Source organism: Hippopotamus amphibius, chromosome 7 (genome assembly GCF_030028045.1).
Source record: "Hippopotamus amphibius kiboko isolate mHipAmp2 chromosome 7, mHipAmp2.hap2, whole genome shotgun sequence".
Lineage (NCBI taxonomy): Eukaryota > Metazoa > Chordata > Mammalia > Artiodactyla > Hippopotamidae > Hippopotamus > Hippopotamus amphibius.
The window spans coordinates 18,036,657-18,049,183 of record NC_080192.1 but is presented as its reverse complement, the minus strand read 5'-3'; the positions used below and the strand labels follow the sequence as shown (position 1 = coordinate 18,049,183).

General features: G+C 35.6%; 1 protein-coding gene across 6 annotated transcripts in view; it reads left to right on the top strand.

Annotated features, from left to right (window-relative positions):
• HCFC2 (host cell factor C2) overlaps positions 1 to 12,527 on the top strand; it is a 40,655-nt gene that overhangs the window by 17,001 nt on the left and 11,127 nt on the right. For 3 of the 6 annotated variants that reach the window (XM_057741887.1, XM_057741885.1, XM_057741886.1), the window contains exons 8-12: positions 2,229 to 2,396; positions 2,937 to 2,989; positions 7,332 to 7,491; positions 9,871 to 10,074; positions 10,627 to 10,700. In XM_057741887.1, the coding sequence (XP_057597870.1) occupies positions 2,229 to 2,396; positions 2,937 to 2,989; positions 7,332 to 7,491; positions 9,871 to 10,074; positions 10,627 to 10,700 (659 nt within the window). Of the gene's footprint in view, positions 1 to 2,228; positions 2,397 to 2,936; positions 2,990 to 7,331; positions 7,492 to 9,870; positions 10,075 to 10,626; positions 10,701 to 12,012; positions 12,095 to 12,527 lie in introns of all 6 variants that reach the window. The other 3 variants (XR_009054695.1, XR_009054696.1, XM_057741888.1) reach the window with 3 other exon arrangements.

The window sequence follows — 12,527 nt, the reverse complement described above, 5'->3', positions numbered from 1 at the left end:
ACTCAGTCTGTGCTCTCTTATTTGTTTACATCTTCTCTCATTATGGTTAGATGCATCAGATATTCTATCAGATTTCCTCATCTTGAAGAGATTTCTCCTCCTCCAATCTGGGATGATTGCCTTCCACAAATCGAGCACACCATCATCTTGGAGTCTCCCTTCATCATCTTCTTGGGGATATCTTTTGCCTCTCACCTACGCTGGATTCCCTGTTTTTTGGATCTCATATTTTTCCCTTTGTTAGTTTACATCCTCATTTTTCTTAGAACACATCCCAGGAAAAGGGTGCATAGGTGATAAATTTATTTTGAGATCTTGCATTGTTTGAAAATACGTTGTCTTCCTTCCCACTGAATTGGCAGTTTGAGCAGAAATAGAATTCTATATTGGAAATCATTATCCTTTAGAATTTTGAAAGCTGGGAAGAAATTTTTTTCAAAGTTGTTACATTGTATTCAAACTTCAAGTGTTTTTGTTGAGAAATCTAAACCATTTCTGATTTTTGGTACTTTTAAATGTGACCTTCCCCCTTGTGTCTGATACCTTTTAGGATTTTTTCTTTGTCCCTACTGTTCTTAAATTTTATGATGATGTGTCTTGTTGTGTGTCTATTTTTTGTGTCTATTTTTAATCCCTTGTGTTGAGTATTCGGTGGGCCCTTTCAGTCTGGAAATTCACGTTTTTCAGTTGTGGAAATTTTCTGGATTTATTTTACTGATTTACACCCTTCTCTATTTTTCTTCATGTAACTTCTGTTATGTGGGTGGTGTACCTCCTGGACTTGTCTTATTTTCTGCTTTTGTTCAGGTATGGGTTGCCTTACTTTGAGAAACGTAAATAAACTGGACTGTGAATAGGATCATGGAGGACTTTACATGGGAATAGTTGAAGGAATTCGGCTTAATTATCCTCTAAAACAGGGTCATTAGACTTTTTTTTTGTAAAGACCCAGAGAGTAAGTATTTTAAGTTTTGTGGACCATAGGGTCTCTGTTAAAACTACTCGACTTTACTGTTGTAGCATAAAAGGAGTCATAGACAATACATGAACAAATGATCATAGCTATATTTCAATAAAACTTTATTTACAAAAATAGACACACAGACTGGATCTGACCCATGAGCCAAGTTTGCTGACCTCTACTCTAAAAAATACAAAGAGATAGATATTAGACTTGTTCTATAAAGATTACATCATAGCATACAGATTTCAACTCACCAGAAAAATACATTTTCTTATATAACTGTCCAGAGATGGAATGTACGGCCTTGGGATTTGTGAGTTCCCTAATTTGGTAGGTAAATAAAAAGAAGACAGAGATGTTTTAGAAATAATCTTAGGTCCTTTTTTCCATTTCTAAGAGTCTATGATTGTTATTTGTTTTAGAAATGTTGGTAATATTTTATGCCAAAATTACCTGTTTTGGGTAGTACAAGTTTTGATAAGAAGGTATTAACTTCAAAGAAGTTATGTTTTTCCAAAATATCATGTCCAAATCATCTTTGCTAACGTTAACAGTATTTCTTTTATTTATTTATTTAGGCTGTGTTGGGTCTGCGTTGCTGTGTGTGGGCTTTCTCTAGTGGTGAGCGGGGGCTACTCTTCATTGAGGTGCATGGGCTTCTCATTGTGGTGGCTTCTCGTTGCAGAGCACGGGCTCTAGTCGTGCAGGCTTCAATAGTTGCAGCACTCAGGCTCAGTAGTTGTGGCTCATGGGCTTAGTTGCTCCATGGTACGTGGAATCTTACCACACCAGGGATCAAACCCATATCCCCTGCATTGGCAGGCGGATTCTTAACCACTGTGCCACCAGGGAAGTCCCAACAGTATTTCTAACATGTAGCTTTTGGCTCAAAATTAGCTCCTAAGATTAAAAACTTACAAAGAAGGTAAAATAGTGTAGCTGTAACTATAAAGTACTTGGTTTCCCGCTCCACTTCTAGGATTAATTTTTTTTTTAATTTGATGACTCAGACAGCTTAGAACTGGATTATTTTGCTTGTAGATTTATTTGTATGAGGAATTAGATAAATAAATAGGATCAGAACTCCAAATTATTTTCATTTGACCTACTATAGCTGTGTTTATCTGAGTAAATTTTTTCCTCTTAGTAAACAGATGAAATATTCATTACTGATGTTTTCAGGACTCCAGGTCCACATAAGCTATATAGGCAAACTGTTGACACATTTGAAACTTAAATACATAATACCAATATTTTTCTTTAGAGAAGCCACCGGCACCATCACAAGTGCAACTGATTAAAGCCACTACCAACTCTTTTCATGTCAAATGGGATGAAGTGCCTACAGTTGAGGGCTATCTTTTGCAATTGAATACAGACTTGCCATACCAAGCTGCATCATCAGATTCTTCAGCGTCACCAAACATGCAAGGTACGTAATTTTCACACTTAAAGCGTGTATGCTCATATGCTTTACGAAAAAAGATACTGTAGAAAAGCCTGTGATTAGACCTGGTTTAAGAAATTTTATGCTATGATGTTTCCTGCCTGGTAAATCAAATATGTTACATTTCAACTTTGAAACTTGACTGTATTACCATTATGATGTAATAGAACACATAGACATGTAGGGTAGAATGTTTTTTCTGTAGTTCATTTTGATGTACTTTCTTAATTTGACATGCTGCTTGACTTTAGGAGATGGTTTTAATTAGTTTTCATAAATATTCCAGCTTCTCTCAAAAGTATGTTTTTAACAGGCACTTGGAAAGTAAAAGCAAATTTAATTTTACGTGTTTTTCCGAAAAAGATTTCAGTCAGCTATTAATCAGACTATTAAGAAAACAGATAAACTTTGGTAAAGATACTACTTCTTAAACCTTTAATATGTAACTTTAAAAAATATTTGATAGTAATTATTTTCTTGAAGCTAATTTAGAGCATATCAGTCTGAACTTTCCCATTCCTACAGGAGTCAGGATGGACCCTCACAGACAAGGCAGTAATAGCATCGTTCCCAACAGTGTAAGTTGAAAAAATTTATAATGGTAAATGATGTTTATGGTTACAGTCCCAATTTTTCTTAATATTTTTAGCATATTACCCTAGGACAGGGGTTCTCAGCCATGGCTGCACATCACAATCACCTCTGAGATTAAAAAACAAACACAGATTCCCATATCTTTCCCCATATCTAGTGAAGCAGAATCTTTAAGATGATGCCCAGGTAACTCTGCTTTTAAGGAAAGCTCCGTATATCATTGTGACAGTAGCCTGAATTAAGAATCCCTGGCCAAGAGATTGAAGTCTCATTACACATAGTATCAGAGGCTAATACACACACAAACACACATGCCATATAAATGTATTTTTAAACAAATTTAGGTGGTACTACAGGTTTATAATGGCGAGCAATAGTTTCCTGCTCTGTTCCTACTTGCTCTTGATCCTACCTCTCTAGAAATAACTACTTTCAAATATTTTAGATTTCTTCTGGCATCTACCTTTGTGCTTTTAAATAAAGTCCTTGTGCTGCCACTTCTTGACTTTCCAGTTTTAGATCAATTGTCTTCAATAATGGAAGGTGAAGATTTTATGATCTCTTAAAATATTGCTATTTCCTTTCCTTCCTCTTCCCACATCCTTTAAATATTTTTAGTTGAATCATTATTTGGTATTTACGTTGTCGTGATGACATATTCATAGCCGAGCCACGTAGTGCGCTATGAGCATTGTTCCTTTCCCATGTAATTTTTTTGGGTTTTTTTGCATTGTTAACTGCCTCACTTTTTTATTTGCTTGGTTTTCTTCTTGCCTATCATTAATTCATACTCAGATTCTCCAATAAAATAATACAACTCTTCTAAAAATATTCAAACATATAAGGTAGTTTCTTTTTTCTTTCTTCACCACCCCTTGCTTGCAGAATCATCACTCCCAAGGCCTCTGTCTTGATGCTGTAGTCTGTACTAATTCTTCTCTAAGTCTGCTACTCAGCTGTCATATTAGAACTTCCATTTGTTTTGTATTGGAAGTTTCTTTTATCTCTTTTCTGTGTTACAGTCCATGTTTCTTTTTTTTTTTTAATTTATTTATTTTTATTTTTGGCTGCATTGGTTCTTTGTTCCTGTGCGCAGGCTTTCTCTAGTTGTGGCGAATAGGAGCTACTCTTCATTGCGGTGTGCAGGTTTCTCATTGCGGTGGCTTCTCTTGTTGCAGAGCACGGGCTCTAGGCATACAGGCTTCAGTAGTTGCAGTGCGTGGGCTCAGTAGTTGTGGCTCGCGGGCTCTAGAGTGCAGGCTCAGTAGTTGTGGCTTAGTTGCTCCATGGCATGTGGGATCTTCCCGGCCCAGGGACCAAACCCGTGTCCCCTGCATTGACAGGTGGATTCTTAACCACTGCGCCACCAGGGAACCCCCAGAGTCCATATTTCTTGGTCTCATTTCATTCTCTTTGTCGGTGTTCTCCAGTAGTTTCCTGAGAAAGGGTTTATGAAAGGTCAACTTTCTGATATCTTAGATATCTGAAAATGCTTTTCTCTGTTCACATTTGGTTGGTAGTTTGGCTGGGTTATAGAATTCTATATTGGAAATTTTTCTTTAGAAGCTGAAAGGCATTTTCCTACTGTCTTTTAGCATTCAGTGTTGCTGTTAAGAAGTCTGGTGCCACTTGGACTCCTGATCCTTTATATGTAACCTAATTTTTTGGTTTTAATCCCCAGTTCTCTGAAATTTCAACAGTGATGTACCTTAAAGTGTGTGTCCTTGCTTCGTTCACTGTGCTGTGCACTCAGTGGGCTACATCATTCTGGAAACTCATGGCTTTCATTACTGATTATTTCTTCCTTCCACATCCTCTTTCTCTTTTTTGGTAACTCTTGTTAATTGAATAATGGTCCTCCTGAACTAATCCTCTGATTTTTTTATTTTCTATTTTCTATCTTTCCTTCTCTCTGTTCTTTCTGAAAAGTTTCTTCATTTATATTATAAATCTTCTATCCAATTTTTAAATATATTCAACCACATATTTAATATGACCTTATTCTTTATTTCTTTTATGGCATTTTATTTTTGCTTCATGAGTATAATATTTTCCCTTATCTCTTCAAGAATTATGCTTTTTTGAAAAAAAAAGGAGTTATATTCTGCTCTCAGCATTATTTCTTTTTTTTCAAGCTCCTTTTAAAAAAAGTTGTTTCGGTCTTGGATTTCCATGTTAGAGGCTGTCATCAAATGTCTGGTGATGTTTGGCAATCCTTTCTTGTTTGAAGTGAGGCATTAACAAGGAGCTTGGAAGATGTCTTAGTCCATTTGGCCTACTGTAACAAAATACCACAGCCTAGGTGGCTTATAAACAATAGAAATTTATTTCCTGCGTTTCTGGAGGCTGGATGCCTGAGATCAGGGTGCCTGCGTGGTCGAGTTCTGGTGAGTAGCCTCTTTAGTGTTGCAGACTGCTGACTTCTCATTGTATCCTCACGTGGTGGAAGGGACAACGGATCTTTCTTGGGCCACTTTTATAAGGGCACTAATCACAGCCCAAAGGTGCTGCTTTCTAATACCATCACCTTGGGGGTTAGGTTTCAAAATATAAATTTGTGGGGGACACAGACATTCAGACCATAGCAGCTCTATGCATATGGGCATGCTTGATTAGTAGACCTTAATGAGGATTTTTGGGTGAGGACCCACAAATATCAGTATCTTTTCCCTTGGAGCAATGGGTTTCCCCTGAGACTTTTCCAGCCTCTTGCTTAAGGGTTCTAAGCCTGGCTAGGGAGCTTAATGCATGGTGGGTGGTGTCTCTCTGTTCAATATGCAAACTTTCACTTAATCCCCATTTTTAGCATGGGTGCCCCTCCTCCATCCCCACCATAGAGACACTGTACCATGGTCCAGAGCCTCCCATTTCAATCTTTCTAGCTATCTCCCTTCTTCAGTTAGAATGGAGGTGAGGAATCTGTCTGCCTTTGTATTCTGGAAGAGCAGAGCTGGGGCAACAACCACTTTTTGTATAATCTTCCATATGGCGGTCCTCTGGTGTTTATTTGCATTCTGCACTTCAGCCTGCAAAGAACCTGATGCCTCGAGTTTCCAAGCCATTCTGGGCTCTTCAGTGGAAATGGTTTGCCTCTCAGTGACTTTCCACCCACAGGCTCTTAGCTTCAGCTTTTTCTGCTTTATAAAGGCACACCTCAGTTTTTTCACTTCGCTTTATTGTGCTTCCCAAATAGTAAAACATGGAGACTGTGTAGTGAAATAAACTTAGGGTCAAACTCTAGCTTTGCTTCTTGCTGGCTGTCTGACCCTGGGTATGTTATTTAAGGTCTCTGAGTCTCATTTTTTTCCCATCTATAAACTAGGGGTGATATTATCCGATTTATAGAATTCTTGTGAAGATTAAATGAGATACAGACTTGATGACTATGTAGCACGAGGCCTGTCACATAGCGTCATGCTCCCCAATGGCTGTGGCTCTCATCCTCATCCTCGCTTATTAACACCAGCACAGTCACCATCAATTAGAAGGGAAGTGGAGGGCCTGTTAAGGACAAGTATCCTTAGAGCCATGAGAAATTATAATCTTCAATGTAGTTATAATTGACATTAAAGGTAGAGACAGAAAAGTAACAAAAAACAGGTAACCAAAAAGAGGCAGCAATAGTGGGGTATTTGAATGAAACCAGATCAGTTTTATGGTTCAGTAGACCTATACTAATTGCTGTATAATAACTGATGTTCACATTGGTGATTTGAATTATCAAAAGGTTTAAGTGTGTTTATTATAGTATCTTTAAGAAGACAAACAGAAATGTAATTAGGAAGATTCCTATCTAAAATGTTTAATAGTGAAGAATATTGATATATATGTATTAAATCTTAATGCCTGTATAGAAAACTCAGTCATACAGAATAATTCATATGGTTGAAGGTTTCATATAGCTGAGATTTTTTTTCTTTTAGGAGTCATAAGATCTTTAGTATACGTGTCTATCTTGTTAAGAAAATTTGACCATGATGTTAAACTCAGTAGCTTGGATGTGGTCACCTATGTTACATATGTATTTACTTGAATACTAACTACCACTTGTAAAAATGTACATTTTTTTCTCCCTCAAAATGAACTGTTTCTTTTCCCTTTAGAACTGGTCTTTTGAGAATGAATATTAAGTGAAAAGAAATTTTCTTAAACTATTATAAAATTTAAAGAATAATGCTATACAAATTAAGAATATAATTTAAACTTTTATATTTTGGAAAATTTATTTTAAGACATTTAAGTTGTAAATTATTTTGCTTGTTTTTTACATGTATTTCTATTTAAGTGAACATTACTTGCTTCAATAAATTATTTTATTTCTTGTAGATCAGTGATACAATGAACAGTGCAAAATCTGAACATACAGCTATGAAAGGAACTTCAGTGAAAAACAAACCAGATCTTAACGCCACTTTACATTCATCTTTGGCAACTAATGCTTCTAATCATAATAGTTGTGTGGTGGATATGCTAAGGAAAAATGAAGGTATAAAGATGGCATTTTAAATAAAGCTAAAGCTTTTCATAATAATGGTAGGAAATTTTAGAGTCTTTGAAAAAGTAAATGTTATGTGGTGTGGATCCATTTTCCAAATGTAATCTATACCTACCATATTGACCCTAATTAGAATGATGTCAAGATATATTGTGTTGCCTGTGATTTCAATATCTAAAATTACTTTATAAATCTCATTCTGATATATCCCTGATGTAGGAATATGTGACTTTATTGTTAATTTAGTTTAGTCAGTGAATAACAAGGTGAACATTCTTTTTATTTCTGTTTTTCTTTATGAGTCCATGGTAGATAAAAATATTCAAGGAAAATAATTTCCTATAGTTTTCCTAATTTCATTACTTGTGGAAGAGGAGAGCACTTTTGTTTTGTTGATTTTCTGAAGGGAATCATTTGGTCAGAATTATAAAAGCTTGGTCCTGGATGTCAATTTAAATTTCCTTTTCATAGTGATTTTCTATGTCTATCCTATAGAGAAGTTTATACTCTTGAAAACAAATATGAGCTTTGAGATATCAAAATCTTAATGTACTCTGAATCCTACTTGTAAGGCAGTTTGGATAAAATTAATATTAGTCAAATGGGGAAATGAGAATGGTTATACAATGATAACATCTGGCACGTTGTAGATATTCAAATATGTGAATGAATGGCTATCCAGTCTCTGGTTAACAAGAGGAGATTGGGCTTTTTTTCCATAGGTTGAAGTAGCTGGTATGTTTCAAAAGTGAAAGAGTGACATGATTAGTTTTTGTTTTTTATTTTGGAAAGGACATTCTAGGCTCACCATCAGAAAGAACTATAATAGGAAATGATTGGGAGACTTGTTAGGAGGTTCTTTTAGGGCTCCGAGAGATGCATAGAGACTGAAGCAGTGGGTGGGATGGAGAGGAGAGAATACATCAGTTCAGAGACTTTTAGAAAGTAGCACCTATTAGACTTGGAAACCAGTTGGTTATGAGAAATAGAAATACGTCAGACATGACTCCCAGTCTTGTGGGTTGGACATTCAGTAGATGATGGTGCTCTTCATCAGGACAGCAAATATAGGAGCAGGAACAGATACAGGGATAAGATAGGTTCAACTTTGAACTTACTGTTTCTGAAGCACTTGAGGAACATATTGGTAAAGGTTTCTAATGGGCAGTTGGATACTTAGGTGTGGAGTGTAGGAGGCAGTTCTTGCCTGGAAGTATAAATTTAGAAGTTGAGTACCTAAAGTGTAAGTGCCACAAGAGCAGGGACCTTGCCTCACTTGTTCACTGCTGGATTCTCAGGACCTGGCACTGCGCCTGGGGCATATGTATTTGAGAGATGTATGATCCATGAATGGTGGCTAAAGCACCAGGAACATATGCAAAGGGAGAAAAGAAAAGGCTTAGAAACACATGCATTTAGAGAGTCATTTGAAGAAGAAAAGCCAGCTAATGAGATTGAAAAGGCATTCCAAGGAGGTTAGGAAAAGAACCAAAAAGATTGGTATCATATTTTTTACCTCTATACTGGGCATCACTGTTTATGACTATACATTTATGATGTATGCACGAATGAATACAAGTCATAGACAGAAATAGCTCAAAAAAAAAAGTATGTGATCAGCACTGTCTACATTGCAGAGAGGTCAAGTAAATGAAAATTGATAAGTATCCCTTAGAAATAAGTATCCCTTTGATATGTCAGAGTCATTTCATTAGAGTTGTGTGCCAGATCAGATTTGGGGAAGTCAAGGAAGTAGAGATTGCTCTGAAGGAAGTTAGGAGGGTAGATGGTACCTGGATAAGACTTGATAATGTTTATGAACCGAGGGCCAAAACTATTGAAGAAGAATTTGAAAACCCTGAAGAGAAAGGAATGATTGATAAAAGAAGGTTCCAAAATATGGGGGAAGAAATGGGAACAAGAGCACGGGAGAACAGATTAAACTTTCTTAGAAGTCATCCTCTGAAATGGAAGAGAAGACAGAGGGGCTGGGCACGATCATAAATACATTTCTAGTTTAGAGCAAGAGAAGGCAAAAAATCGGTGGCATTCATGCCTGATGACCTATTTCTTTCCCTAAAGAGGGAGGCAAGGCCATTTGATCTATGACTGAGTAGAGTTTAAGAACAATGATTCAGTGTTTAGAATGGAAGAAGGAGCTGAGAAGTTGGACATCCATTATGGATATAGTGCACTTTATTTTTCTAAATATTTTATGCCTAATGGTTAAGTCATATGACTGACATTTGTGGTGCTCACATTTAAGATTTTAAAATTGAAAATGCCAAGAATTGGGTGACAAGAACTATAAGATACAGCAGTTATTTGCAGGTATTATGTGAGTAATTAATCTTTTCCCTTTAATTTTAGGTCCTCACACTTCAGCAAATATAGGTGTTCTAAGTAGTTGCCTGGACTTAAGAACAGTAACCCCTGAAACTTCTGTATCCAGTACTGTTTCCAGCGCACAAACTATGGTAACCCAGCAGACCATTAAAACTGAATCATCCAGTACAAATGGGGCAGTTGTTAAAGATGAAACTTCACTAACAACATTCAGTACCAAATCTGAAGGTTTGAAATGTGTTTCACATACTGTATTTTGAACCATTTTTGTATATAAGTTCATCAAACTTGTTTGTTTTAGATGGGAATTGCATTTCATCTTGGGTTGAGTCAAATACAAAAAGATAAGGCATTTCAGTTAAAATCGTTATGTAATATATTCTCTTCTGCCTTATATAAAATAGTTAAATTAGCACACACTGTAATATAATCAGAATGTATCTTTCCTACCATGAATTTATTCAGCAAAATTTTTTTTCCTTAGAAAAGATTAGTTCTGGGCTGTGGAGTAACAATTCTCCCAGTTTGATTGATTTCTGATTTTGTAAATTCTCATTTTATTCTTTTGCAATAGGAATTGTGTTTCATGTTTGGTGAACATTCTCTGAAGTTCCAGCTAGTCATCAAACCCTTGAAAAAATGCATTTTGTGAATTAGTTCAAGTTAGAGGGTCCATATTTCTAATTACCATGATTTTTTTGTATATGTATAAATTATATTTTAATGTATCTGTTTGATAAGTGATTATATATCTTATCTCATGAATTGTTTAATTTTTAGTTGATGAAACATGTGCACTACCTGCAACTAAGATCAGCCGTGTAGAGGCACATGCTGCAGCAATGCCATTCTCTGTAAGTATATGACCTGGAGATGATGTGTGTTTACAGATGGCTAAATATGCTTTACATGCTGAGCAACTTCAACATAAATTCGGGAAAAGGCTCTTGGGTATCCTCTAGTAATGACTTGACATAGATTGAAAAATGAAGGGTTAAATAAGAAAATGTTCACAGTGTAATGTTAAGTGGAAAAAGTTGGATAAAAAATAGCATATATACTGCATTCCCAATTTTATTAAAAAACACATACAATACATACATTCACACTCTCACATGAGTCCACACATATCTACACTACAATGCTAGATGACTTTCTTCAAGTTGTGGGGCCACAGATAATTTTTACTTTCTTCTTTGTGTTTTCAGTATTTTTCTATAATGTTACTTTCATAATCAGAAATTTGTGTGTATACATACATATGTGTATATATGTAAATTACTTTAATGGTTTAAAGAGTTAAAGGACATGTTATAGAACATAAAACTTGAATGGCTTTATTGTTAGCTACTTAATAGGAGAACAACAGAATATTGCAGTATTGAGTTAGACATACCTGTAGGTTATCCCAGTAATCTCTGAAATTGGGTTTTTTGGTGGAAGGCCGGAATTACTCTGCCTGGTACCAAACTTAAATGCTAGGAATGTGCCTCACAAATAGTATACTAAGGTTGCCTCAATTAGATGAATATAAGGATACTACATATATGTGTTTGTATATATTTTATTTGGTTTTTTTTTTTTTTTTTTTTTTTTGGCGCACGGGCTTAGTTGCTCCGCGGCATGTGGGATCTTCCTGGAGCAGGGATTGAACTCATGTCCTCTACATTGGCAGGCGGCTTCCCAACCACTGCGCCACCTAGGAAGCCCCTGTATATATTTTAAAATTTTTAAATTATCAGTCATTTCAGCTTTATTGCTATGAGCAAGAGTTATTTGACCTAAAATTTACCTTTTAGAATCTTCAAGAATAGTCTGTAGTTTTAGTTTTCTTTCATTCATGATTTTATGGATTTTGATCATATATTTACCTTCATCAGCTTTCACCTTTCCAGAATGAAGAATTATTAAAACGATTTTTGTTTCTCTTAAATCTATTTTGCAATGCGTCAGCCAGAGTGCTATCTGTTATTTCAGTTGGAGCCAGTTGTTTTATAAAAGTTGTTGAAGAGAGTTTTTACAACTTTAAAATGAAAACAAGTTTAAAGCTATTCCTTTTTTAAAAACCTTAAAGACTCTTCTAGTTAGCTCACTTTGTCATTGTGATAGTCTAAATAACAAGTAATGTGAATTATAAGCATGTACCTCTGCTGTTATATATTTAAGACAGAAATAAATAACTGAAGTGCACATTTGTTTTGAGCTTCTGGAAACAGTGTCTCATTTATAAAGAAGATGGCTTAAAAAGGTTAGTTCCAGGCATAAGTATAATTCACTTATCACTAAAAGTAGCTTAAGGTAGAGGAAGTTTATTTGTCTTAAAGCAAGGTAAAAATGTAAAACTGTTTAATCTGCTCCTCTTTAGTATAAACTAAATTATATTCAAATTGCATTTTAGTTTTGAATATTTTTTCTCCTTTTAGGTTTGGAGAATCACAGGTATTTCAAGTGCAAAGATCACTGAATTTCTGCTAGTTGTTTTTGAATCTAGAAATAAGCCAGCTTGGAATGAATTTTTCCTTATTTGCTCCTTTTGGAGCAAGTTGTAATGTCACACTAAAGAGATTATTACATTTTCTGAGAGAGTCTCTGAAATGACAATGTTCTATAAAACAGCTGGCATTTTAACGTATCACTGATTGGAAAGCATGCTAACTCCAGCTAGGTTGATAGCACAGAGC